This window comes from Sylvia atricapilla, chromosome 10, assembly GCF_009819655.1.
Source record: "Sylvia atricapilla isolate bSylAtr1 chromosome 10, bSylAtr1.pri, whole genome shotgun sequence".
NCBI lineage: Eukaryota > Metazoa > Chordata > Aves > Passeriformes > Sylviidae > Sylvia > Sylvia atricapilla.
Window position 1 is genome coordinate 16538411 of NC_089149.1, and position 27580 is coordinate 16565990.

At 40.1% G+C, this 27580-nt stretch overlaps 1 protein-coding gene across 1 annotated transcript; it reads left to right on the forward strand.

The window, feature by feature from the left end:
* The first annotated feature begins 53 nt into the window (after positions 1-53).
* SEPTIN2 (septin 2) lies at positions 54-21807 on the forward strand. Its single transcript, XM_066326090.1, has 13 exons — positions 54-148; positions 2470-2502; positions 3591-3711; positions 6911-6997; positions 7870-7993; positions 11951-12085; positions 12323-12440; positions 13742-13843; positions 14137-14282; positions 14928-15011; positions 16700-16757; positions 18661-18773; positions 19167-21807. The coding sequence occupies exons 2-12, from the start codon at positions 2494-2496 to the stop codon at positions 18763-18765; spliced, it is 1089 nt and encodes a 362-aa protein (XP_066182187.1). The 5' UTR covers positions 54-148; positions 2470-2493; the 3' UTR covers positions 18766-18773; positions 19167-21807.
* Positions 21808-27580: the final 5773 nt, after the last annotated feature.

Sequence of the window (27580 nt, forward strand, 5' to 3'; positions counted from 1 at the left end):
GCGCGCGCGTGCGCGCGGGGCCCCGCACAGCCCAGGGGCGGGGCCTGGGGCGGGGCGGCTCCGCCCCCTCCCCTCCCCCGGCCGTGCGCGCGCGGGAGCGGGGCTCGGAGCTGGCGGCTGAGGGAGGCGCGAACGGAGCTGCGCTGAGGTGAGGGGCCCTGTCCCGCCCCGGGGGAGCGCGGGGACCCTGTGCGCGGCCGTACAGGGCCGAGGGCGAAGAGAGGCGGCCGGCAGGAGCCCTGGGAATGGGTCTGTCCTTTCCAGTCGCGCAGCCGGACCCCCGAACCTCAGGGGTTTGGTTGAGGTTGGGTGATGCTGGTGAGGAGGGAGCGGGACGATGGGCCTTGCGGGCGGTGCCGGGGAGTGAGGCGCCCTCACTCACCAGCGCGGCACCTGGTGCTGTATGGGCCGCCGTGGGAGCCCCGGGCCGCGGAGGAGCGGCGCCCCTCCAACAGCGCTCCTTCCTCCAGCCGCTTCTGGACACGCTCGCCTGGAAATACTCCAGCCGAGCTTTTGAAATCGGAGGGTGAGGAGCATGACCGACCAGCTCCAGGAAAATCTGGGCTGCTTCGGGGCACTCGAACCCTAAGCCCCTAACCCCGACCGCAGCCCCAAGGTCCCCATGCGATGCCCTGGGCTCGGGTTGCGGTCGGATGGGGCCTTCGGGTTCGGGTGTGCCCCTGACCGTGTGGGAGCTCAGAACTGACGGGAACGCTGTGGGGAAGATCATTCATGAAAGATTTCTGTGCTTGGTCCGAATGTTAAAATAAAATGTAGCTGCAGCCGTCTTCACCACTCTGCTCGCTGCTTCGTTTCTCCGTAGCTGTGAGAAACTTTCCTCTGCTCTTAGCCCGCCTCTGAGAAATAGTTGGGTGACAGACAAGTCTCACAAATTAAAAGAATGTTTCCTCTGTGTTCCAGCAGGATCTAGTTTTGTTTGGCATTGAAAACCTCTCATGGAGAATGCTTAAGCAGGAATCAATGACATCACCGGGCAGGAAATACTCTTGGAAGGAAGAGTTGCTATCAGAGCAATCTTAACATGATAAAAGGCTCACGGATAAGTTCTTCGCTAGCTGAATTCATCATAGGTCATAGGCTATTTTATGGACTGAAATGCAGATGTTGCAGATACTAGATTTTATTTTTATCTGGCAATTTCACTTGGGAACCATGTTATCCAGTTTTTATTTTGTGTCAGTAACCAGGATGCCAGATTTTTCTCAGCAAATTTGGCTTCGTGAGAAGGGACACCAAATTGCTTCAATGCTTAACATCTTCAGTCTGTAACTCCCATCAAATCCGAATGAGGTTAAAATTGGGTAAACATGCACCTATATAGCACCTTTGAGAAGAAAATCCTGGAAATCATCCCCACATTGAAACAACTTTACCTTGTGCCTGACACAAAAAATTTGGCTTATGCTGTCTGTTGCTGGGAAGTTTGTTTTGATGCCAAGATGTTTCTTTGCTGGGAGGAACAGACTGAAGGGTGCTGCAAGCTGAAGCAGTTTGGTGTAATTTCACACGGAGCTGAACTTGCTGACAAAAATCTGCTTGGAAGATGGCAAGAATCAGGTAGTGATAATGTCAAATCCGGAGAATTAAAGTGTGAGTGAGCTAGTTGAGAGGTGACTGTGGGCTTTGGGAGTGGGAACAGATACCTTGTGGTAAGAGGGTGAACCAGGGAAGGGATGAGAAAGGGGAATTGAGCTCTTAGCACTTGCAGATACAGCATGTGCTGACATTTTTATGTTGCCATAGTAAATCACGTGATTTCTTGAAATCACACCAATTTGTGGTTGGCGAGTCTTTGTTGAGAGACTTTTTTGCTTAGGAGTTTTAGATAAGAAATATTTTAAAATTTTTTTTTGTTCCTGTCTGTTTCATATTTCACATATGAAAATTTTATGTTGGTAAACAGAAGGTAGAATGACTGAGTTTGCAAGAACCTAAATAAAAGAGGAAGAGAAAAAGTTTCATTTTGAAGCTGTTAGCCCTTTACAAAGCACTCAGCCATGGATGGAAATGTTGAGGAGAAAGAGGCTTGAAAAGAAAAATAATACATAAGTTAAGGGAGGTTTTTGGCTTTGAAGAAACTTCCCTCTAAAGAACAAGGTGTCTTTTAGCAAGGTGTTTGGTTAGTTTCTGGAAAGGATGTGGACTTTCAAGGCTTCAGAATGATTTGTCACATATCTCACATCTGGTGCCTTCAGCACCCCACATTCATACTGGTTGAATTTATTGTCTGACTGTGTTTATAGGTAGCTGAAGATTCTGCCCATTGTTAGTACAGAAGAGTCAAATACTTTTGCTCTGTGAAGAAGTTGACACTGTTTCAGAGTCTGGCATCCAATCAGGGATGCTCCTTTTTCAATTTAGTGTCCAACAGCAGACATTACACTGGTTTGTGGGTGAGCTTTTTCCTCATGCAATTTTTAATAAGCTGAAAAAATTGTTATTTTTCAGATTTTTTCCTGCCCTTCTCTAAAAATGTCCAAGGTAAGAATAACATTTCTGTCTTCCAATGTAACAATGTGAAACATTTTTTAAAAAATATTAATCTTCAATGGCAAATTGTGCAACTTGCATTTCTTTGATGGTAAAGGGTATTCTAAATTTTCTGTCTATAGGAGACACAATATTCAAAAATGAGTGATGTAAAGTATAGATTAAAGTAGTTTCATGCAAGTATAAATCTCTGCAGTTAACTAATACTTTTGGAAGGATTTAATTTTGGTCAGAGTTGTATAAAAGCTCCCTTGTGCATCTCCATTGAAACTTCCTTTCTGTGATTCTGTTTTGAGCAGGCATCATTCAAGAAAATGGTGGTTTAGATTTAATTAATTTCTTTACTAATAGAACCAACTGGTTTTCCAATAAAATCCTTCCTTTAAAATATTGTAACCTAAAACATTATTGTCATGCTGGGATTCATCTAATTCTTGGCCCCCAGCATTTGATATGCTGGGTAAATCCATGTTGGCTTGTTGGAGTGAAAGGAATGATAAATAAAGGGTGCTTGATTAATGTGTTTGAAGAGGGAACTAAGAGATGTAAGGATTTCTCTGCCATATCTATAGCAATGAGCATTCCAAACACTATTGTGTAAATTCCCTTCCTCACACTTTAAGAGAGCTCTCTGAAGAGCACTTCTAGCTGTCACTTGACAAGTTGCTCAGGGTTTTCCTTTGGATATGCTAAAAATGGGTCAGAAATGCTCATCTTTTTATTCAAGTCCATAGAAAACTACTTTATTTGAACTGAAGACTGTTCAAAAAGTGATTAGTGCCCACAGTTTATACTTTGATAAATAATTATTTGGAATTTTGTTTCTATTTTGCTCAGGGTGATCATGGTTGGATAGCTGAAGAAGTGAGGCTTTGTTTTTGTAAGCTCTAGGTCGATGTAGTTGTTCTGCACTTCTCTGTGAAACTGTTGAGTGGTAGGAACCGCTGAGTCGTTTCCTGTCTGTCACATAGCTTCAAACCTTTTGAGATAAGTGAGGAAAGCAGTTGTACAAACTAGTAAGTCTTGAGTGGTTGCTTATTATTGTCTTTTTTTAAAAATAATTATTATTTCCTTTTTAGCAACAGCCTGCTCAATTTACCAATCCAGAAACTCCTGGCTATGTTGGATTTGCAAACCTTCCCAATCAGGTTCACCGAAAGTCTGTGAAAAAGGGGTTTGAATTTACTCTTATGGTGGTTGGTAAGGAAGTGTTTTATAGTTTTTATCACAATTAGTGCTTGCTCACAAAGAATTTGAAGTTAAAATGAATGTTGCTTGCACTATTCTAAGGCTTGAGCTTGCATCAGAAACTTTCCTGTACTGTCGCATTTAGCTTTCTTTTATATTGTATCGATCCTTGCAGCAGTTGTTTACCACATTACAAACCATGCTTGAATACATTAATAAGTTTGTGGGTGAAGAAATGTCATTGTGCACTCCAGCAATCATTCCTTCCTTCCTTCTCCCCTGTCTTACAGGATTCCAGCATTCCATTTAGAATGTAATTTTAAACTGGTTTTGCATTTGAATACAGTCTAAGTGCACTTGTGTGTTTTAAGAGACTAGTATTAAGGAGACCATTCTATTTAAAATGTTGTTTGTGCTTCTTTAGTTCAAAAGAATCTGAACTCTAGTCTTTTCAACCCTTTTCAATACTCTTGTAAAAGAGTGAGAAAGACTGAGAATTGGACCAGTTGGTTTTGATGTGAACTCTTACTTTTTACTTTGATCCTGATTTTATGTTAGCAGTTGTAATCTAAAGTGTCATTCTATTTGACAATTCATTGGGAGTCTGTGTTGGTATCTGGAATAGAAAAGAAGAATTTGGTGTCTGCAGAAATACCTTGATCCTTTGAGAAATCAGTTGCTATTCTTGAAAATTAAATAGACTCCCAAATCAGACTTGGGTGTCTTCTATGTCTCTGTGAGCCATAACTTGTGAGTTTTGATGTTTGAACTCTGAATTCTTACTTTTAAATAGACCTTCACAAAAAGTACTGTGATAGAATTAGGCTTTTCATTACCTGGCACCACAAGAAATAAATCCCATTTGTTTGCTAGATTTGCCTAAGAGAGATCACAGTGCGAATAAGCAGGAGAGGTGAGACAGTGCATGATAGGAGGTGTTTAACTCCTTAATTGTTTTGGATTTCAGTAGTTACAGGGAGAGTGTATCCTCAAACCTTTCATTAGTTTTGCCAAATGACAGCCCTAGCATTGCTTTTGTCCTACTTGTGTATTTTATTGTTCAGTGTTGTACAGAGTTTGCCCTTGTCTTTGTCTTCCTAGAATTTTATCTTAGTTTTTTTACGGTATCTTTTGCTGGATTTGATGTGGATGACACTATAAAGGATACCTCATAAAATCTAAGAGTAAACCCAAACTATAAGTAGCTGCTTCTAATTATGCTGTCTACTGTAACTCTTCAGAATTTGCTGTTCAATGATCCTAAAAGTGTGAAAAGTTTTGAGACAGAAAAGATGCACTTTCTTTGCTGTAACTAAACTTAACTTCCAGATCTCTTTGAATTCTAATTGCGAACAATGCCACATAAAACAGTTCTGGAAGAAAGCAATGTAAATGTATATAGACCAACAGTTGTTTCTAGTCTCTTGTAAAATAGAAATAGAGGGGAAATGACATGGTGTAAGAGTAACAGAAAGGCAATTAATTCCCCCCATGTTAGAATAAAGTGGAACTTTATGGTTGTTGCCTGCCAGTATTTTAAGGGATAAATGAGAACTACAGGAAGAGGAGTTGGAAAAAAATAATTTCATTGAAAACTTGGAGTGGTATTTTAAGATACACTAGCAGAAGGATGCAGATGTTGTGAGATAAAATAAACTGTGCTTTAAATTGATGATTATTTCAACAGTTTGGAATGTGAATTCTTTCTCTTCAAATATGCATGGAGTTTAAGTTCTCTTGTGGGCTGTGTCACAGTGCCTGTTTTGAACTATCGTTCCTCATTAAGTTACCATCCTTCTTCATTTCTGTGCAGGATAATTCTTTAAAAGCTGCCCTCTGTCTGTGCTGATAGAATCCTAATCAATGCTTTTCTTTTTTCACACAGCTTTTGGTTTCTGGGTTCTTTTCCTGCTGTTGTTTACTGTGGTGTCTGAAGATATGAGCTGGAGTTTCTAAGCATTTGGCTGCTTGGCTGTGTTGCTCCCAAAGAAATCCCAGCCACTTGTATTTATTTTTATGTTCATTCTTGCTATTAAGCTATGACTTCATCTAAAGAGCTATTTCACTTAAGAGTCACTGAACTACTGTTGCCAGTATTATCATTGACAGTGGCTATGAAAACTGATTTAGTTTATGTGTGATATTTACCCATTGTGAAACTGTGGAATCTAGCCTTGGATGAAATCATACTTATTTGGTCTTGCTGAAATGATTCCTTGTGACTATTGAGTTACTCTGGGTGTGTGTCACCTTCACTGGTGAGGCCTGCACTGGCACAATCTGATCTTGAAACTTGTATTCTATAAGGCATTAAAAACTGGCAGTTCCTACTCAAATCTTCATTTTTAAGCAATTTCTGTCCTTTTTTTCTTTTGTTCAGATATTTTTGTCAGATTCATATTACAGAATGATCTGTGTTACTCCATCCAAGATTTTGTGACCCATCATTTTTAACATCTAATTTTTTAATTTAATCCTATCAACACTTGAAATAAAACTAAATTCTAGAAAAGGTCTCTTCAGTGGACTGCATACCGAGCATTTCAAGTTGAAGCTCTTTTTTATGCTATGGACATTTGTTCTGATTAAAATCTTGATCTTTAACTAGTTAGTTGTGCTCTGAATTTTCCTCATGGCCATCAGTCTCTAGAACAAAAATATATTTACGGTACCATTTGGTAATCCCCAAGTTCATCAGTACAAAAAAAATTGCTCAGTGGCCATATTCCTCTTGCTTTGACTTCTTGTTTGCCATATTAGCATAAAAAACCAGAAATAAATCCCACTTTATGATGTCTGGCTGTACAGAAGTTCAGGAATGCTTTTTGCATTATTTAAATGAATGATTAAGCCTTGACAGGATATAGCTTCTCACTGGGTATGATATTTCACATTCTGCAGCCATAACAGAAAAGCATGTCTTAAAAAATCAGGAGACATGAAATGGGAAATCTTAAGTCTAAATGGGTCACAACTCCACTTGAATAGCAGCATTAATCACAAATCATGAGTGAAAACTCTGGGAAAGGGACAAGATGTAAAAATTGTTTTTCAACCTTTTTGTGCAAACTTGGCTAATCCAAAATTAGAAGTTGCAAAATTTTAATTTGAAAGAAATATGAAAAAAAAATCTATAGTCAGACAATACTGTCAGATACTCCTGGAATTACTTATGTAAATATGTTGAATTTATCTTTATACTGACTCACAGGTGAATCTGGATTAGGAAAATCTACATTAATAAACAGCCTCTTCTTGACAGATCTCTACCCAGAAAGGATAATCCCAGGAGCTGCTGGTAAATATATCTTTGCTCAATGGTTTTTAGAGTTGGATGTGCTTTTATCTTTGAATTTTGGTAACAGTCAGCAATGATTTCCAGCTGTAATGATTTCTAATGTATTTCTTGACACTTGAGCTGTTTGATAAAACCATTTTCCTCTGCATCCAGGATATCTGTGGGGTCTTTGTTATTTAGTTCTTGAGTGTATTATAATAGCACCTAGAAATGTGATCCCTTCTTTTGCTTAAAACAGTCATTGTGTCACAGTATGATAGACAATCAATTAAAACAATCAGAAAATTTATTTAGTTTTTAATCTCTCACAATTGTAAACATATAAGTTATTTATTCCTGCCTTCTCCTAAGTTCATTTGCTTAGGATTGATATTGAGTGAATGAGAACTTCATTTTCTATTCTTCATTTCCTTGTTGTATTTTTATTCTGTTAATCAAGGTATGCAATAATCCAACAAAAAAGAATATTGTAATAAAATAAGAGATGCAATTTTTCTCTTTTTGCTACCTGTTGAATGATTTGCTTTAATGGTTTTATCATGTTAGCTGATGATTACTTATAACTTCCAGCCTTAGGAAAAAAAAATCCATTAATTATAGTTTTGTATGGTTCTCCAAGTGCCTATGGTTTTGTCTCAGTCCCTTTTGCCTTAATTTCTGCATTATCTTTAAGAAAAGTGTGAAATCTCCTACAGTCCTCTAATAACATATAAGGAATTTATATACTGACTTCTTTGGTTATCAGGCCTTAGAATGTAATTGATAGAATAATATTTATGCTGTTTTATCTGCCAATTAATCTTTGGAGCTTATCTCCCAATGACATGGTGTTCCAAATTGGATTCTGAGGGTTGGAGTTTGTTGTCTTTCAGATAAGATTGAACGCACTGTGCAGATCGAAGCCTCCACAGTGGAGATTGAGGAGAGGGGCGTGAAACTGCGGCTGACGGTTGTGGACACGCCGGGATATGGGGATGCCATCAACTGCCGGGACTGGTACGTGCACAGAAAACATCTCCTGGTCTAGCTATGGAGACTGACAGAGATTTCTTATCTGTCCTGGGGGATGGAAGTGTTGTAAACGAGGCTGAACATCCGGAATTAGAAAGAAAAATGGCCAATCATTTATTGTAACAAAAGGACTATTGGAACAGCAAAAGGGTCAGGCTTGTCCCAAACCCCTTATGACATACCAGAGTAACAAAGTACGTATGATACCATACGGCCACTTCCCCCTTTAGGCAACAGTGTCCCTCAGAGAAAAGGCAATCCCTCAAGCTGTCAGCCCCTTTTATCTTCTCCCTTCTTCCCAGGATTGGTGGTTTTTAGATCCTCAAGGTGATTGGCTCCTTTTCTAGAGTCTCATTGGTCTTTAGCAGGGGCTCCTCTGGACCAATCATTTTTTCCCACATTTGAATGATTGGTAGTCCGTTTGGTCCACCAATTATTGACCTGGAGTGATGTCCTGATTCAGATCCTACTGCAGGGGAGGAAGGATCCCTTCTTTCTTCTCTGTCTCTCTCTGCTGACAGCCTGGCAAATACTCTAACAACTCTTTAACTGTAACTTCTTACACTCCTACTATTTAAAACTTATAGTGATAATTTATACAAACCTGCAATCACGACTATACAACATTTATAGTAACAACTTGTACAAAGCTACAGCTGGAATTAACACTTATGAGATACATAAACATTTATGACAGACATGTACAAAGTTACAAACAGAAATGGAAACATACAGGATACATATCTATGCACTCAGAACTAAAACTTTTCACTTTAAACATTTGTGACAGAAGTGTGGTGTGTGTCTGTGAAATGCTGAATTGGAGGTGGGATTTTTTGTTTTCTGTTTTTGAGGAAGCTTAATTTTGCTGTTATGAGTAATTCTGATACATATGAGGAGGCATCAATAACTTCGACACAAATTGAAATAAATTTTGTGGCAATTTTTTTTTTATTTGTTAACTTCCATTTTGCTTGAGAGAGCTTTGAGTGAACAGTGACCTTGACTCTCAATAATACTCTGAGAAGAAAAATCACCTACTCTTCAGTGCAAGCAAAAATCCACCTCTAGATCTTGTCCACATTTGCTTGAGCATTCTCAGATTCTGTAGCTAATTTTTAAGTGCTTTTCATAATCTTAGATTTTATTTGTTTGGGTTTGGCTTTTTTTTACAAATTTAAGTTACAGTAAATACTATGGAGTAATCTTGAGAATAATAACAATCAGTTTTCAGTGGTAATCCCTTTCCCACATCTCTCAAGCCCCCTGAACCTCAAGGTACCGTCCAGCTTTCCCCAGAGCTTTGGAAATTAGTGCCTCCCAATAAAGTGAAATTCAGGTTCAAGACCACATGTCCTGTCCTGGTAAGCCCAAGGACTACTGCATGAACAATCTCCTGTTTCATTTCTTCAAAAGCTTATTGTTGTTCAGGACTCCACTTGAAATCATTCTTCTGGGTCACATGATAGAGAGGCCTTACAGTCTGACTGTACTCTGGAATGTGCATCATACAAAACTCACAGCACCTGGGAAAGCCTGAGCTTCATTCCTGCTGGTCACTGGAGACAGAACTGCTGTTTTGTTGGTCACATCCATTGGAGTCTGACAGTGCCTATTGTGCCATTTTACTCCTAAAAACTGGATTTCCTAGGCAGGTCCCTTGATCTTACTTTGTTTTATGGCAAAACCAGCCTTCAGGAAGATCTGGGTTATGTTTTCCCCTTGCTCAAAAACTTCCTCTACCATGTTTCCCCTTATGATAATGTCATCAATGTACTGCAAGTGTTCTGAGGCCTTACACTTCAGAGGTAACATCAGCCTTTCTGTTCTGTCTGAGGACATGCCCGCTGGAAACTTGGAGCTGTGTTTATGCTTGTAGAATTTCCTGTGGTGGTTGTATTTCCTTTTCAACTCCTGCACCTATGCTGCTGAGGCAGTGGTGGGTTTTCCATCCCACTTCCTCCTGTCTTTTCTGTGGTCATGCAGTAAAACCACAGATTACCTCGTGGTGCATATCCTGTCTCTTGAGGATGGGGGTGCTTGCTCCCAAGAGCAGAGACTGGCCCATACTGGTGGAGTATGGAACATTTCCTCTCTAGTTTGCTCAAGTTTTTCAAATCTGTTCTTAATCCTGGACAGTCTTTCCACAGCTGAGGTGCAGGTTGGTAGGGAAGAAAAATAATTATATTAATGTTGCCAGAGCTGGGTCACATGAAGCACTGTTTGCTGTCCTTCTTTCACCGACAACAAGGCCAATGGATTGACGTACAACAATGGTGCATTCTGTACAAGCTTCCACTACATGGATTGTGTACAGTGCACCTCATCTGGATCTACAGGGGACTGATGATTATTTGTACTCCTGTAGATTGCCTCCAGCACAGCTAATTCTCTTTGGATTCCTTCCTCCATGGCCTGCCTGGTCACACCATTGGATCATCCTTGAGGGAGTACCTTTCCCTCATGCTTGACAGAAGTCGCCACTAGAGCTGAGAGTTCCTGTCCTCTCACCAATCCCCTTGCCAATGCCCACATTCCAGGACAGAGATCCCAGTTGCTTGGCTTCCCTATGATCTGGTTCCATATGGTGGGCCACAATATCCTGGTACCAGAGCAGCCAGGTTGTCAAGGTCTCCCCCAAACAGCAGCTGAAATCTTTTCACATATCTTGCAGCTCACCAGGGATAGCAGTTAGGTGATTATCTCTGGTCGTGACTCTTCCTCCTGCTGTGAGAGCCCTGCTTCCTCTTCATCCTTCACTAAGCAAACTGATTTGGTCTCAGATTTCTTCTGTGTAGGGGCAGCTGTTTATGGCACAGGTTGTGGCAGTGGTTCAGCTGCAGCTGGAATGGCCATGGTGCCTGTTCTGTTTTCCTCCTCCTCATCTGAGGGTGCTCTCTACTGATGAGCAGTGTCCAGTAAATAAAAGCCAGGGCTCAGCACACTGCAATAAGTTGCTCCTCTCTTGAGTTGCCCTCTCCTGTTGCTCTGGGTTCTGTTGTTCTGAACCAGGACACGAGTGGACAAAAAGTTGGATATGAGCAAGCAGTCCCAAAAGTCATTAGTATCCTGGGCTGCACCAAAAGCAATGTGGCCAGCAGGTTGAGGCAGGGAGTTCTGCCCCACTCCTGTGAGACCTGCATCCAGCTCTGGGGCTCTAGCACAAAGCAGACATGGACATATTGGAGCAGGTGCAGAGGAGGACCAGGAAAATGATCCAAGGGCGAAAAAAGCAGTAAAGAGAGGCTGGGAGAGTTGAGATTCCATCTGAAAAAGAGAAAACTCCAGAGACATCTAACTCTAGCCTTGAAATATATCCAAGAGGCTCACAGGAAACCTGGCAAGAGACTTAATACCAGGGCCTATAGTAGCAAAACAAGGGGCAGTGGTTTGAAATGGAGAGAAGATTGAGGTGGAATGTAGCAGAGTTTTTTGCAGGTTGCACAGGCTGCCACATCCCTGAAAGTGTTCAAGGCCTGGCTGGATGAGGCTTAGAGCACCCTGGGCTAATGGAAGGTGTCCCTGCCCATGGCAGTAGCTTGGAAATAGGTGACCTTTAAAGGTCCTTTCCAACGCAAACCACTTATGATTTTAAATCAGTTTGGAACAAGAACCTTAAAATGTCTTGAAAGTGTGTGGTTAATATTAGTCAAGATGAAAACAAGAATCCAAGAGAAAGTAGAACTGAGGTTGGGTTATGTATATGTTATCTTACTCTCTATATATACATATTATGCATAGTAGCTTGTTACTCTAGAATTCAATTAAAATGTTAAGATATGTGCTCTTCTATTTTCCCTGTTCTATAGAATCAGTAAATAAATTTTTGTTCATCAGAAGATAGGTTCATCCACAGGGTATCTTAGTGGTTTAATATCACCTTTGAGAGCCCTGAAATTGTGGACCATTTGGTGATTCCTCAAATCCCTGTTTGTTTTACAGTTTTAAGACCATAATCTCTTACATTGATGAGCAGTTTGAGCGATACCTGCATGATGAGAGTGGATTGAACAGAAGACATATCGTAGATAATCGAGTTCATTGCTGTTTCTATTTCATTTCACCATTTGGTCATGGGTAGGTGTTTCTCTGTCTTTTTTTTTTTTGCATTATTTTGTTTTAGAGAGTTGGTTTGTGCCTGTTGACCTAAATTTTCAGAATCAGGTTGCCATTACTCAAGTAACTGCTATAACTGCTGACAATAATTGGCTGTGTTCTTTCTCTCTGTGTAAAGAGAGATACTTATGTTGAAGTGAAAATAAATTGGTGGTTTAGAGTAAAAATAAATTTAAATTTTCCATATTCTGATTTTAGCCTTAAGCCTCTGGATGTTGAGTTTATGAAGGCCATACATAACAAAGTAAATATTGTACCAGTGATTGCAAAAGCTGATACACTTTCTCTGAAAGAGCGAGAGAGACTGAAGAAAAGGGTGAGTGTTTTTCTGGCTTGCAGAAATGTGTTGTGCTTTGGTTGTAGCAGTATGGTGGCTGAAGAGAGGGACATTCTCATTAACCTTACTCTGAGGAAAATATAATCTCATGCACAGTGTAGCATCACTTTATATGTAGTTTGATATTTTGTGAATTATTTTATTATGTATTTAACTGAGAAATTTGCCTTAGAATGTTGTTTGCAAAATGGCAGTCTGGCTACATTTACAATTAGATAATGAGTGAACTTTGAAACTTTGGAGAAATATTTAAATACATTAGCTGATGGTAATTGCTCTGCTACCTGTTTAATCAGTCCCAAAGCAGAGATAGTATCTGCATATGGAATGTGCATATGTATATTTTGTTTTTTACCCAGTCAGAATTCTGATAGTTAAAAAATGGGATTTTCAGAGATGTTTCTCATTTTGAGGTTGTTTTTCTTCCTCTATGTCACTCCTAAAGCATTCCAGTTCTGTCTTCCAGAGGCAAGACCTCTTAATACATTCAGTCATGCAGGACTAGATTCTGTATTTGCTGGGAGGAGGTGGGATTCAACAAACCATTATAAGCTAGTAACAGCTATGAAGTTTAGAAAGAAGTGTTAGAATTAACTTGTCAAAGACCTGCTCCAGTCTTAGCTCTTGCATTGAAAACTTCCTAATTTTTGTCAGTTATTCTGAAAATCATTATAGCTATCTTACCCAATCTGGAACAAAAACAGAGACTTTATATATAGTATACTCTAGTAGGTATGTTTAGAGTGGTAGAATTCTGCAGGAAAAAAAAAAGATTATTCTTTTTTAAAGAGCAAAATTTGGGGTCTATGGCAAATGGATTTCTGCTGCAGGTACCATTACTGGCAGTAATGAAGAAAAAAGTATTTGGTGGGTCTATATCTCAGTTTTTCAAACACTCCCACTCCTACCCCCTCAAGCAGTAATTCAGAGGTAAGAGCAAGAAGGTTAAACTGTAGAAAGCAGGTATGATTTCAGAGTCAATGCTTTTATTATAAAAAAAAAAAAAAAAAGCAAAGGTTTAACAAAACACAGTTTCCACAAAGGATGATGGTTTTGTGAACACTATTGTTTGTCTGAAAGTCTGTGGCAAGTAGTTGTTGAATGTAATGAAGAAATATGGTATTTCTTCATGATATTCTTCTCCAATTGTTGAGCAATTTAGATCAGTAAGACAAATCCAGATTTCCTAAGAGATTGTGTATTAAGTAATTTTATGTTAAAATTTGAAGGTACTGATTTTATATGTGCATTATATAGATTTCTTTTATTGCATATCTCAGATTCTGGATGAAATAGAAGAGCATGGCATCAAGATTTATCACCTGCCTGATGCTGAATCAGACGAGGATGAAGATTTTAAAGAGCAGACCAGACTCCTGAAGGTGTGACTGGTTTAATAGGTTATATAGGTAGATAATATATTGTATTTTTTCAGACTGCTTAGATGGCTTTAGAACAAGACCTGCAATGCAACCTGGGGTGAGTCACTGTGTCTCTGCCCAGGATTCTCTAGCTTAGAGGATGGTGGCAGAAGTTACTTTTATTTATTTTACACCTTTAATTTAAAAGAATTATGAACCTATTACCATGGTATGCAGTGGTGAGCAGAACAAAAGTTGTTCTTAGAGTTGTTTGTCCTGGTTCATTATAAGTAACTTGCACTTTTGACTTTCAGGCCAGCATTCCATTTTGTGTAGTGGGGTCCAATCAACTCATTGAAGCAAAAGGTAAAAAAGTTAGAGGTCGACTCTACCCATGGGGTGTAGTTGAAGTGGAGAATCCAGAGCATAATGACTTCCTGAAGCTGAGGACCATGTTAATGTAAGTTAGAAAATTCCAATTACATAGTAGTTTAGAAAACAATCACCGAGATAATCAAGCACTGCATTGGGGGGTTACAGCTGTGTAATCCCTGGACACCTTCAGAATTTGTGTGGGGAAGGCCATGAGCAGCCTTGACCTAGCTGAGCTAGGTCTAGTCAGAGGCTGGAGCACACAGGACACATAGGTTCTCTCTGATCTGAATTAATCAGTGATTCTGTGAAAATAATGATTTGTCTGATTCTTTTGGCAAAAAGTAGTGTTGTATTGTTACTCAAATGCCCTGGAACATACACCAGATTGTGCTTATTTCAATGTATCTATAAGTAGATACACTTGCAAAGGAGCAGAGGTGAAGAGTCCACTGTTTTTTTTCCTGGTCTTTGCTACTCTGTTTCGCCTGCTCAGGTTTACCAAAGGCCTCTCCCAGGAGCACAGCTTCTGTCAGGGCAGTCTCAGGGCTGAGGTGACCTCTCTGTGCCCTTTATTGCACCAATTTAACTGGAATTAGCTTTTAAATTAGTATGCCAAGTGGGTGTGCATGCTAAGCACGTTGATCCAAGACCGTGCTGAATGCCAGAGTTGCTTCAGCAAACTGATGTGACACAAGGATGTTTTATCTTTTAATCACTTTTCTTCCTCCAGCACCCATATGCAAGACCTTCAGGAGGTGACCCAGGATCTTCACTATGAGAACTTCCGCTCTGAGAGGCTCAAACGAGGCACCAGGTTGTCATCTCATGGTTGCATGCTGCTTCTTCCTCTTCTGAATTTGTCTTTTGCTCTCTGTGTCTCACCTACCATTGCCTTGCTAGGATTTGGTAGACCAAGGACAGCCCTGTAACTCCAGTCAACACCAAGTTCTATTGACCAGCTCGAAAAGAGTGTAACAAAAAATATTTGGTAAATCTGAAGTGACAATTGTGGAGTTAGGGAACTATGAGAATAGATCTGTGCTTTGGTCTGAGGCTTAAACACAGCTGGATTGGAAGGTGCAAATGTGCAAAGTAGGACAGATGTCTATGATAAATGTTGTCTTAAAAAATCTCTAAATTAGATCAGAGCTGATATCTTAAAATGTGTGTGGGTTTTTCTCAGAATTAACAACCGGAATATTTGGATTAGGCCTTAAAAAGAGATGATAGAATTTTTTTGCAATGCTTTATTAAACATGACATATATAAATAGTAGCAGTCACAGGGTAATGGCTGTTAGCCCTGTTTTGAGCTGGGTTGGGTAGGGCACAGCTTTCCTGGAAACAGAGCTGGGCAAAACACCCCACTTTAAAGTACCATAACAGGGTCTGTAAAGGTGAGTTGGTGAGTTCTTGTGGGAAACTGCCTGTTTCTTGGTTTAGGTGTTTCTCTTCTTATAGCCACTAGAGGGTTCCAGATTGCACATTTTGGGGACTTTGGGACATTTTTCAGAAGTTTCCCCATGCTACTGTTAGCAGAGATTTTGTCATATGTCTGGTCAGTTTTCAGCAAAAGGAGTTTTCCTTCTACAGTTTCCTGTCTGTAGCATTGGCCTGCAGGCAAGATAAAATGCTCTTCTCTCCTGACTTTAAATCCTGCTTTCTGAAATCCAAGGTAAAAGTCCTCAAACTTCCCAAATTCTGGTGCCTCTTATCCAACAGGCATGTACAATGGCCTTAGAAGTAATGTGACCTAAGGTCATCTAGTTTTTAGAGGATTTCAAGTTGCTGTGAAGTTGGGTATGTGAAACTAAAGCATGTTTTTGTATTTTTTCCAGTTAAGTGGCCCATATACCTTTCCTTCCACATTTCTGAAATGGCACTAGAAGGTAGTGAGGTTTACTAGAAGTGAGAGTAGATTTCATGGGAATTTATTTCAAGCTTGCACTTCTGCTACCAGGAGTGCTTGACAATAGGTGCTTGTTGACTGTCCTCACTAAGAGTTTTTGGGGCACAGCAGATTCTTCTTACAACGTATTTCTCTGTTAACTTTTTAACAAACACCAGTTTGTTTGCTTTGCAGATTTGATGGCACTTGCTTGATTAGATCCATTAGTAGATCTTCCCTGTTGTGACATGGAGTAGGAGAAAGCTCTTAGCAAAGTTGTAGGAAATCTTGAACAAAGGCAGGGGGGAGGCAGTCACTTCTTCCGAGCAGCAAGTGATGTGATGACGGAAAATAGCCTCAAGTTGCACCAGGGAGGTTTAGATTAAATATTATGAGAAATTTCTTCACAGAAAGGGTGAGCACGGGCACAGGCTTCCCAAGGGCAGTGGTGGAGCTGCCATCCTTGGAAGTATTCAAACTGCTTGTGGATGTGGCACTGGGGGACATGGTTTAGTGGTGAACTCAATGCTGGGTTAATGCTTGGACTCAGCAATCTTAGAAGGTTTTTCCAACCTTAATGATTTTATGTTTCTAACAATATTAATATTATTTTAGGAAAATAGAAGATGAAGAAGTAAATAAAGACCAGATTCTGCTTGAGAAGGAAGCAGAAGTAAGATGACAGAACTTTATATTCTTGTAATGGGGGTATTTTTGTTCTTTTGTTGCTACTTAAGAGCAAATATTTGTATGATCTTGGTAATTGGTAAAGGAAAAACAGTTATATGCCAATATAAAGTTATTTAAGGTTCACTAAGGAAACAGAATGAGAAGAGGTGAGAGGAGACTCAGGATAGGGATTTTTTGGAACAAGTGGAATTTGGTAAAACATGATTCCACTGTAGTGATCAGCAATGGGTGTAACACACACTGTGTGGCAAGGAGAACCATCCTCATGGGAGTAAGGGTTCTACAGTTAACAGCTGCAGGTTGGGACAAAGTCAGTTCAGCTATGCAGCAAAAGAGTGAATGGTGGTAGAAGAAATGATCAGCAATAAAAAATGAAACAGAAATTCTAATTCTGCCCCTATGACAAATTCATAATGCTTAGCTCTAGTGCTGCTTTTCTTGTTCCTCTGACCTAAAAAGGTTATAGATAGGAAAAACTAGAAAAAGTGCAATGAAAAGCAAAATGTGGACAGAAAGGCTGAAGTGGAGACTTGATGCAGGTCCTGTGCTTAGGTAGATAAGATTAATTAATTCTCATTAATAGATGAGAAGTAGGTGACAGAAGGAAAAGGTAGATGACATGATCACAGATGGCAGAATGAATGGGAATCTACTGCACAACAAGAGGTCATGGTTAATGGGATTAATAGATGACTGATTTGAATTAAAAAAGATACTTCTAGCATAGTCTGTAAATTGTGGTATTCATTAGCATGGAATTTGTCCATAGCAAGGTATTTTTGAGCAGGTGAGCTCAAAAATGCTGAGATGGGAGAGTTTGCTTTCTCCATGAGTGTGCTTGCTAAATGCAAAAGTGGAATTTTTTGGTTTGGCAAGCTCCAAAGACAGATTCTAGATTTTGAGCACTGTGGGTAAGTACTGGGAGTGGACATCTGGCTGTGAGGCTTTTCCATGCACTTTCTAAGAGCTGGAACTGGGGGGAGGGCTGTGTTAGATGAACTCCTTAGCCTGCCCCAGCACAAGCAGATCCTCAGACTTCTACTAGTGATCTTAGTGAGGACCCAAGTCCCAAAATGTAACCAAGGGAAAATGAAAAGGGTTGTTGTTGCAGGCAATATTAAAAACAAATATAGTGTAAGCATTCTACAGGTTTAACTTTATTATTAAGCTTAACAGTTTAGTTTGAGCTTACAGTGTGAGTGCACAAAGGCATCCAAAATTATTTCCATAGTGAGGTTGACTTGCCACCTGCCAGAGTTGGGTGCAATAAAGGATTCAAGTAATGTATGTGCAACATGGTTTAATTAATCTTTGTAGGTGATTTACATACTTTCTTTGTGCTCAAATGTTTAATATGTTTAAATGCAATACTCTAAAACTGAGTTTCAACCAAGTTTAATTATGCTTGTGTCTCACTGGATGGTTTACCTGTAATACTTGCTTCCATCTAGTCATCCCTAGCAAGGGAATGGGGGAATAATCCTGACAATTTTTGTTTTGATGACAGATAAAGGAGTAGTTTGAAAGGACATAACCAGGCTGCATTTTTTTTTCTGATAAACTTTAGTAAGTGTAAATGCTTGTTCCGTACTTCAGAACCATAATTTTTATACAGTTAACGTCAGAGACTTCAATTTAAGGATGCTTTAAAATCCCATCCCACAGTGCAACAATTAAGCCTATTTATTTCAGTCAGTAAATGCCAGCCTCTTCAGTGATGAAGAGCAATAAAAGAACATGCCATAACCTGAGATCATTACCTGTCAGATAAAGAAAATGCAGATATGTGATCACTCTTTAATGAAAATAAGTGTTAGAGTAGTGACAGTGAAGAATTATTCTGAGGTGAGATTAGGCTACAGAATTCTTATGTGCTGCTTTTCCAGCTCCGTCGCATGCAGGAGATGATTGCAAGAATGCAGGCACAGATGCAGATGCAGATGCAAAGTGGAGAAGGTGACAACAGTGCAGTTCATGGGCACCATGTGTAAAGTCTTGGGTAAGTTGCTCACATAGCCACTTAAAGGGCTTCTCCTTTAGCTGCTCTCTAGTGTCCTTGGTATTAAGAAACTTTGGAAAAATGTTTATGAGTTGAGTTTCCGTAGGTTTTAGTCTTAATTTTAATTTATAAGGATTAACTGCTGTTTGCAAAGTTAAATGGCTTGGAGTCAAACTAAACAGTTTGTATATATATGAAAATTTTCCATAAAGTCAGTAGAATATATACTGGTAAGAATTATGGAAGAAGTCTTTGAAATAGTTTAAATAGGTTTCTTAATCTCATGATGAATCGTTGTTTCCTTGTGACTTATAAAATGTGTGCAGTTCTTTCAGGTTTCTTAATGTGAGAAGACTGCTGATCTGAAATGGTATTTTCCTGTCTTGTTTTTAGATGATTTTATCGCCTGACTCACAGGAGACCTTCTGGAGCTGGATTGCAGTGGTGGAGGCAGAAAGGATGCCTCTTGCTTCCATATGATCTGGAGCTTACTGTAGAGTTTAATGTGGGGCTGTTTTGTGCTAACATCTTGTGAGATGTATTTCGTAACATGTAGTCAGTAGGTATTTTTATATATTATACATGTTTGACTTTTGTTTTCTTTAGTCTTTCTTATCTTGAGGTTATTTTAAATTTTCTATTAGGGATACAAAATAGTAACTGAAAGTTTTCTAGCCTGATAAGCATTAGATAATAGTATTTTTTTAATATACCTTATTAGCTCCCTGCTTTTAACTTTGTATTCCATTTAGAAATAAGCAGCTGTCAGCGATACCTTGTTCAGTGCTGGGTAACAGTCACCTCACTAAGGCTGCACCCCTGCCAGGTTAATTTTATATATATTGCAGTGTTTACATGTGTGCACGAGACCAGCAGCCCTTTCTCTGTCTCTGCTCACAGCAGAGGATTCCCTTGGCCTCTGCAAAATATCAAATGAAAATTCAAGCATGCCTTGTGTCTTAGTGAAAGAAAGAAGAGGAAATGCCTCTGTGAGAGGCACACTGTATGTTACGTGACAGGTATTATTTCTTTTAGATTTAACCTTGAGGGTTATTATTTTCCTAAAATGTTTTACTCTATTGCAGCTAATTTTGAATAGTTTCTTGTAAGCCATTGCAAATCACTCCAGCTATTTTCTGGTGTTATTGTAGCCAAACAAACTTGAATAAAACTGATTTTGTTGTTGAATGAGGTAAACTCCAAAAAGTAGTTTTCTATGCATGGGTGTTTCTTATATCCAAAAGATAAGAAATTCTATAATTCCTAATAAGTATTTTCATACTATTTTTGGGCCACTGCAAACTGTTACATGTAGTAAAAATATATATTAGCACACTTTTCTTTATAAAAGTGACCTGTTCCTCACAGGATCAATGCAAGCTGTATTTTTAGTTCTTGCTCCAGGATGAAGTCAGCAGTATAAATTCAGGAGTGATTCTGGGTTTTTTTTGTTAGGCCAAGGTCACTCTTAATCCTGGTAGCAAAGGAGACTGTTTTTAGCCTGGCTGGACTTGTGCTGCAGATCATGCCTCGTGTTGTGTTTGCAGCAAATAGTCAATGTAGCACACAACTGTCCAGGTGGTGGCTGACAGGGCAAGCAGTGACACACCCTGGGTAGTCTGCTGCTCCTGATAAAGCCATCAATCAGATTTCTTCATCTGATCTATCACAAAACACCCTTGTCTGAGCAGCTAATAAACAGATAGAATTGCAACTTCTTTTGGCCCTCTTTGAGCTCAAGTGCAGCAGTGACTTTTATAATTTTGTTAATGTTTCTTTGAAAAAAAGAATAGAATTTCTACAGCTAATGTGTAATTCCAGTGGTACTTCAGTGGCTAGATTAAATATAAGCCTGTTAATCAGCTGATTTTTTTTCCTGACTGAAACTACTGTTTTATGTTTGAATCTTTCCAAAAATGTGAAGTAAAACCCTGCATTGTAGCCTCTGCTGAGGAGCTCCAGCTCTCTTTTCAAAAGTATTTACTGTCCAACTTTGACACCAGTCATTTGGCCTTCCATAACCTTGACAAAAGTGAAAATGAGAACCCTTTTGTATGCACCAAACAGTCAAATCCCATTTTGTCCAATCTTTACATATAAAAGTTTGATGGAAAAACATGTGCTTCTAAATTCTTGAGTTATTTTTTCAAAAGAAAGTGTAGGACCAAAGTAATGTAGCAGCACTGTCAGAGAACCCTCCTGAACATCTTATTTATTTCTATTACCATGAGCCTGTACTTGAAGAAAAACTGTGAAATGTGAAATGGCTGCACAGGAGCCTGGTTGTACTTGTCACTCTTGCTGTGTATTTTGGATTGATAGGAGTTTTTTTCCTATGTTTTTAGCATGGGAACAAGAGCAGATTGTCCATTTGTTCAGTGCTATTTGGTCACCATCTGTGAAATTATTTCACGTAATATGTGATTCTTTGGAATATTTACATAGCTATTAAAATATTTGATCAGGATAAAGCATTTCAGGTGATTCTTAAGCAAAAAATAATTGATCTAAAAATTCAGCAGGAGAAATATTTTTTTATGTTGTTTTGGCATTTAATAGGAAAAACCAAGTTTATGGCACTAACCATTTTAGCTGCAACACTTAAGACAGGTTGCCACTTAATTGATTGCCACTTCTTCCGAAGCCTTTGGGACAATTGTTCGTAGTGTGCCTGATGTCTCTGAAGGTCTATTTCCCCTTCACTTTTCTTGAGATGGTCTTGAAATTGATGGTTTCGTGCTAAGGCATGAAAAGCAAGACTACTTTTCTCAGAAAAGCTGCTGGTAAAAAAAAGATATGAGTAGCAGAAAGATTTGGGGACAAAAGGTAGATTCTCACTGATGGCTTGCTGAACTGGCCACAGTTCTTTTTCTGTTACTGTGTTGTGATGGTCTTTATTTTAGGAGTAAAAATATTTTCAAATTTGCAGAGCTTTATAGTTGATAGCAAAAATTACTTGTTCTTGGTGCAAAAACTTGTAAAAATCTATGTACTACAATTAGCCAAAACTGTAATAAAAATTGCTAAAAAGCTATTTTGTGTTTATTATGATTCTTTATTATACTCAATGTATGGTGATATGTTTGAAATGTCATTCTGTTCCAAACAGGACAGGGTTTATTTTGCAGTAACCAGTAAGGGCAGGGTTGATGTGGCAGTGGATGGGATTGGACTCCATGGTAAGCATTTTTCCATGTGAAGAACTCGCTCTTTTGTATTCTTTTTATTATTTAAAATGGTTGCTATTACTGCTCCTTTTCTTATCTCATTGCTGTTTCCAGTAAACTGTTTTTACAACATTTTGTATTTCCAGTTCTCCTCTCCATCCTGATGCAGAAAAGAGGAAGAGAGGAAGAGGGAGCAAGTGATTGGCAGCCTGGTTTGGAGTTTCAGTGGGAACACTAAACTGGAGAATACCATTCCTAAACCAGGACAGCCTTAATTTGGCCCCAATGTTGGGCACAAAGGGGTGAGATAACAACAGATCTGCCCAGAGCAGGTTGGAAACAGGTTTGGTCCAAGCATTTTCTGTATTGGGTCACAATGTTGCTTGGTCTGTTCATGTGGATGTAGTACCTAACTCTATATATTGCCATAGGTGATCCTCATGGGGAGCTTTTTCAGAGTAGGGAGAGCAATCAGGATTGCTTTGTTGCTGTACTGGTGGATGCCAGATTATGACATTATAACATCGAAGCAATGAGGGTCACTTGAGTATTCAGTCTTGCTTTCCAGAGAGAACAGGGAAGGATGGTTTTGCCCAGGATTTCAGTTGTTTTTCCTCCCTCAGGCCTGTTACAACAGCTTTTGAGAGCTGAATTCCCTTTGTATGTTAAGGAAAGCATGTTCTTGTTGATAAGTCTGCCAGGTCTACTCAGTGAGCTCTATGACATATTGAGAGCCAGAACAGAGATTTCTAGGGAGGTCATTCAGAGATCTGCCCCCAAAGGTAAATAGACATGCATAGCATGGGAGAAAATGGCCCAGGTTTGGGGGAAATTCTCTGCTACAGTGGTTTGGGAGTTCACCCCTAAAGAAGTAGAGGACCCTGTTAAAGTGACAGAGTATTTGCAAGGAGAATGCTCCAGAGAAGAGAAACTTTTTGCAGTGTGCTGAGCCCTGGCTTTTATTTACTGGACACTGCTCGTCACTAGAGAGCACCCTCTGGCAAGAAGGAGCAAAGCAGAGCAACAGACACCGTGCCTGTCTTTACACTCTTTCCTTTTCTTTGCTCCTTCCATTTGGGATCCTGCAACCTCCCAGCATTCTTCTTGTATTTCATCCATACCTTTAGGGTAGCATTTTTGTAGGTTCCACTTGTCCTGGTTAGAGTGATGGTGGCTTGTATTCCCAAATGTTTCCTTTTCTGAGGATAGTTGTTCAAGTTTACTCCCTGGCCATCATGGCTCTTCAGCAAAGAATGAGGAAAAAGATCATTGAGAGCCTGTGATGTGCCCTTTCCAGGTGGTTTTGAATATTAGGATGGCTAGGCTGGAGATCAAATTCACTCTGCTTGCTCCCAGGCTTTCCATTTGTGTGACACCTGTGGATGAATTAGTCACACCTCTGTCTTCGTACACACTCTAATGACCTCAGAGTAAGCCACTGAGGATAAAGTTCTCTTGTGATGTGAGTGGAAGAGAATGTTTGGTATTACATTAACAAATGCTACCAATCCCAGCTGTATTCAGAGAAGGCATTTAGCAGGAAGACTCCTCCCAAGACTGAAAGAAATTAAGTTCAGATTCATGGATTGTTACTTGGATGTTAGTTGAGTACTTTGCTGTTTCTATCTCAGTAGACAGCATGAGTGCAGAGAAATGCCTTGTTTTCAGGCAACTCTTCTGTTCCACAGTGCCAAATATTGCCTGGATCTTTCTGAGCATTTGGACAGGGCAAAGCACGCCTTGTGTGTCCATTTCATTGCCTTTTCTGTGGAGTTCTCACTGGTTTATGTGGCTTCTGGGCTTTGGAGGATTTCCATCAGGATTTTGCTAGCTTGTTACAAAGATTTAGTGGTTACAAAAAGAAAAAGAACAGAATATCTATAAACCTTTGTTTCCTGATGTCTGAGTAAAGAAAAATGAAAAAATGTAACTCTTCCTGTCTTTCTCTGGACACTTCCTAATAGATCTTGAAACGCTACATGCTTTAGGGAACCATCTGAACTAGATGACAAATGAGGTGGTAATTGCTCAGAATGTGCAAGAATATAATCCATAAAAAGCTTTGGGCAGAGTTGAACCTATTGCTTGGAAGGACATTGTACTGGAATTCAGCACAAAGGACTCCATGAAGTTATGTATTCTTCCCTAAGTGCTGTTTTCTCCCACCGCTGTGTGTGGAAGAGTGCACAAAGAGCTTAACACAGGAGTCCTGCTGTAGAGAAAGCCAGAAAGAAATGCTTAAAGGATTCCTGCAGTGCAAGAAATCTGTGATTAAAACATTTCATAACTCAGCCTGCCATAGAGATTTTCCCACAGCCCACGATTCCCAAAGGCAGTTTCTCAGGAGAGATACCAGTTTGATTAGCACCTTGTTGTCCTAAAGCCCTGTTCCTACCATGTCTGCCACATCTTCTGGAGATGCTGAGGGAGCCTCTGGGCTGCTGTTCCTTGGACAGTCTTGAAGGCATGTGTCTGGCAATGCAGGCCAGTTTACCAGTGAAGCAGGTGTTCTCCCTGTGCTTTAGCAGCCTTTGGTGTGTAGTTGTTTCCTAAAGAATCTCCTCATAATCCAAAAACTGCGAGGTGCTGTCACCTACTCATGTGTCCTTTTGTATGAAGACTTGAAGAATGTTGGAACCAGGCTTTTGTCACAGTGACCAAGTAAGCACATGTACAGTGAAGTTACATTTGATGTCATTATAGGTCAAGCCCAGAAACTGGGAATGGAGGGAGTATGAGGAGGAAGAGCTTTGTCTAAGGAGTGGCGTGATGGCCAGACACGCTGCCAGTGCAGCCCAGACTTGATGGGATCACCTGGGCTTGGCTCAGAGCCACGGCAGGGTGTGCCCAAGTTTCAGATGCGTTGTGGAATTTCTGCAGCATTTAGCAAGGCAAGATCTGATGTAGCTGTGTGCTTGCAAGTTTAGTTTCGGTGCTTGAAAAATGCAGAAGGCAAATGAATTTCACTTCCTCCCACAGGAATGAGAGCCTGTCAGTCCAGCAAGGCAGAGGAGGTGTCCAGCTACCTCAGAGAGAGAACAACAGACTTTTGGGAACATACCCTGGTGAGAGCACACACAGCCCTGCAGCCATCCTGCCTGGCTTTATTGAGCAGTCCCATGGAGAAAGCAGCACTCTCATTGCTGTAGGAAACACTGAACTCAGATAGGAAAAGAATGAGGAGCTCTCCTCTCTCTCCCAAGCCTGGGGCTCATCCTGCTCCCTTTGAAACCCGCTGTAAACAGTTCTGTACAACTGATGGAGCCGGTTGTTTTTGCTCTATCCCAGCCCTCCCTGGCTCTCAGCTTTGCACACCTTGTCTGTGGTGATGTAAATGGTGTCAGGTTTAAGGGTTGCATTCCAAGAGGGATCCACATTGCCAGATAGAAATTTCTGTCCAGCCCTGTAAGTCACATCCAGGAAGACACGGCAAAGAGTCATATATAACTCACATCTTTATAAGATGTGCCTTCCATTAGCAGCTTCATCATGTTGAGGCATCGTGCTTAAAGTCCCTCAGACTCGCTGTCCCCATTTTTTATCAACAAACAATTTGAAGCTGGTGGGGCAATGAGGAATCGCCTCATTTTTAAAAGTAGGAGCCAAAAATTCATGGGGAAAAACCCATGTAGGAAGCATAGGAGCTTGTAAGTGTTGTGAAGGTAATTTGGTGTATTCTATAAAATAAGTAAATGTACACACCCTGACAGCTAATGCAAAACACTCATTAAAGCAGATCCTGTGCTGCTTCAATAGCATATTTATTATTATTTAAAGAAAAAAAAAAAAGGACACTGATGGTAAAAGGCTTTGTTCAGAACATGCTCATTCCTGTGCCTTGCAATTTACAATTCCCCTGTTGTTTTAAAGTTTTTGATTTATTTTTACTCTTAAGAAGCTTTTCCATAAAGCAGAGCCCAAAACCTAGGTTGAGCTGTTCCTGTAGTGGTACCTGCTCTGAGTTCAGAGCTTCTCTCCTGCAGAGAACATGTGATTTGGCTTTCCAGGAATATTCAGTCTCTTTGAAAGTTTGCACCCAGAGCAAGAAAACTGGTTTGAATCTTCCTTTCCTGCCCAGCAAATAGTCTCAGGCTGCTTTGAAACGTGGAAACACAGTGTGGCAGGGATGGCTGGGCATGTGTCTGACAGCTGGGCTCAGCTCAGGGGCTGTGTCTTGGCAGCAGTGGGACTGCTGTGCTCTATGTTCTGGCACAAAGAGCTGGAACAGCTGGAACAGTCCTTCTGGTTGAGGGCAGAATGGGGAATCCACCAGTTTGTTTGCCATCAATATGTGTTTGGCTCCCTCATTTCTGAAAGAACTTAATGCAGCAGAGTTGGTGTTACTGACAGCCTTAACTGTGGTTTATCTGGTAATAAAATAATTGCCAAGCTTATCTGTGTCTAGTGTTTGAAGATCCTAAATTTATCATTTTATTGCAAGTGTCCTTGTCCATGAAACAGAACTAGGCCTTTTTCTCCTTTATATTTTACTGGGCATTCGTGCATTTGTTGACTTAGTGACTAAAGTTGATTGGTAGGTGAAGGTGAGGTGATCTTCTTTCTTGTCAGAATTCCAGATTGTGGGGGAGCAGTGTTTTCTGTCTGGGGATGTCTTGTTCCCCCCCCTCCCCCCCAACAAACACAGAGAGACCTTTTTCATGTACATCTTTGAGGCATTGTCCAAGACATGAACCCTTGTGTGACTTCTCTGAGGTAACAAAACCCAGGTTGATTTGATGGGCAGGGAAATGAGATGAACCTCTATGGAATTTAAAAAAAAAAAAAAAAAAAAAAAAAAAAAAAAGGCAGAGTGAGCTTTCTGGCACTCCCAGTTTTGTTGGGGGATTGGTTTTCAGGCCTTGCTGCTTCAGACATGCTTGATTGCCCTCACTGTGCAGACATTATTAAGTGTGAGAGAGGAATAAATCAATATAATTGCAGAAAAGATTATTTGGTAGCAGCTTAATGTTTAGGCTGTTACAGTCACAGAACTAACATCTACCAAAAAACCTGTGGGTTCAATGGTTCAATTTAAAACAAATTTAGAGTAATTCTGGGCTTATTAGTGCTTTTGTGCAATAGGATTAATGTACCATGTGGGGGCAATAAGTGATTGTGTCTCAGCTTTCACCTGTGGATAAGAACAGGGCAGACACAGTTTTCAGATTTTGCCTGGACTTTTGTTCCAGTGTTGTGGCTCTATTTTGTTGCACTTTGTAGCTTGTCTACACTCTTGATTTTTGTGCTGTGGCTCCAGAACTGCTGCTGCCTACAGACTGAGCCTTCTGGGCAGGGAGGATGTGCTTGGACAAGTTCCCTAGTCAGACTGAGAAAAGCTGCTGAGTGAGTGCATCTGTGTGTGTGCAGGTATGAACATATGCTGTGCTTAATTTACTTGTTCTAATTGCCACCTTCACTATGAGAGCCAAGTTAAAATAGAGATGTAATTATGAAAGTCAAAGTAGATGATTGCAAAAAGGGATTGCAGCCTCTTGGGTTTTTTCTGTTAGCAGAAGTTTTTCCTGTACATAAGTACCCAGGCCTGTTCTAAAGAATTGGTTAATAATGGGGGTTTAATTTCAGGTCATGGTCTAAAACTGGTGGACTTAGTGCTTCATGAAGACCAGTGTAATTAGAAGT

Bases quoted from the DNA above. Each gene is read 5' to 3' on its own strand.
- SEPTIN2 (XM_066326090.1), top strand. The intron at 12,441-13,741 runs GTGAGTGTTTTT...TGCATATCTCAG, and splicing joins GAGAGAGACTGAAGAAAAGG to ATTCTGGATGAAATAGAAGA. The intron at 13,844-14,136 runs GTGTGACTGGTT...TTTGACTTTCAG, and splicing joins AGCAGACCAGACTCCTGAAG to GCCAGCATTCCATTTTGTGT.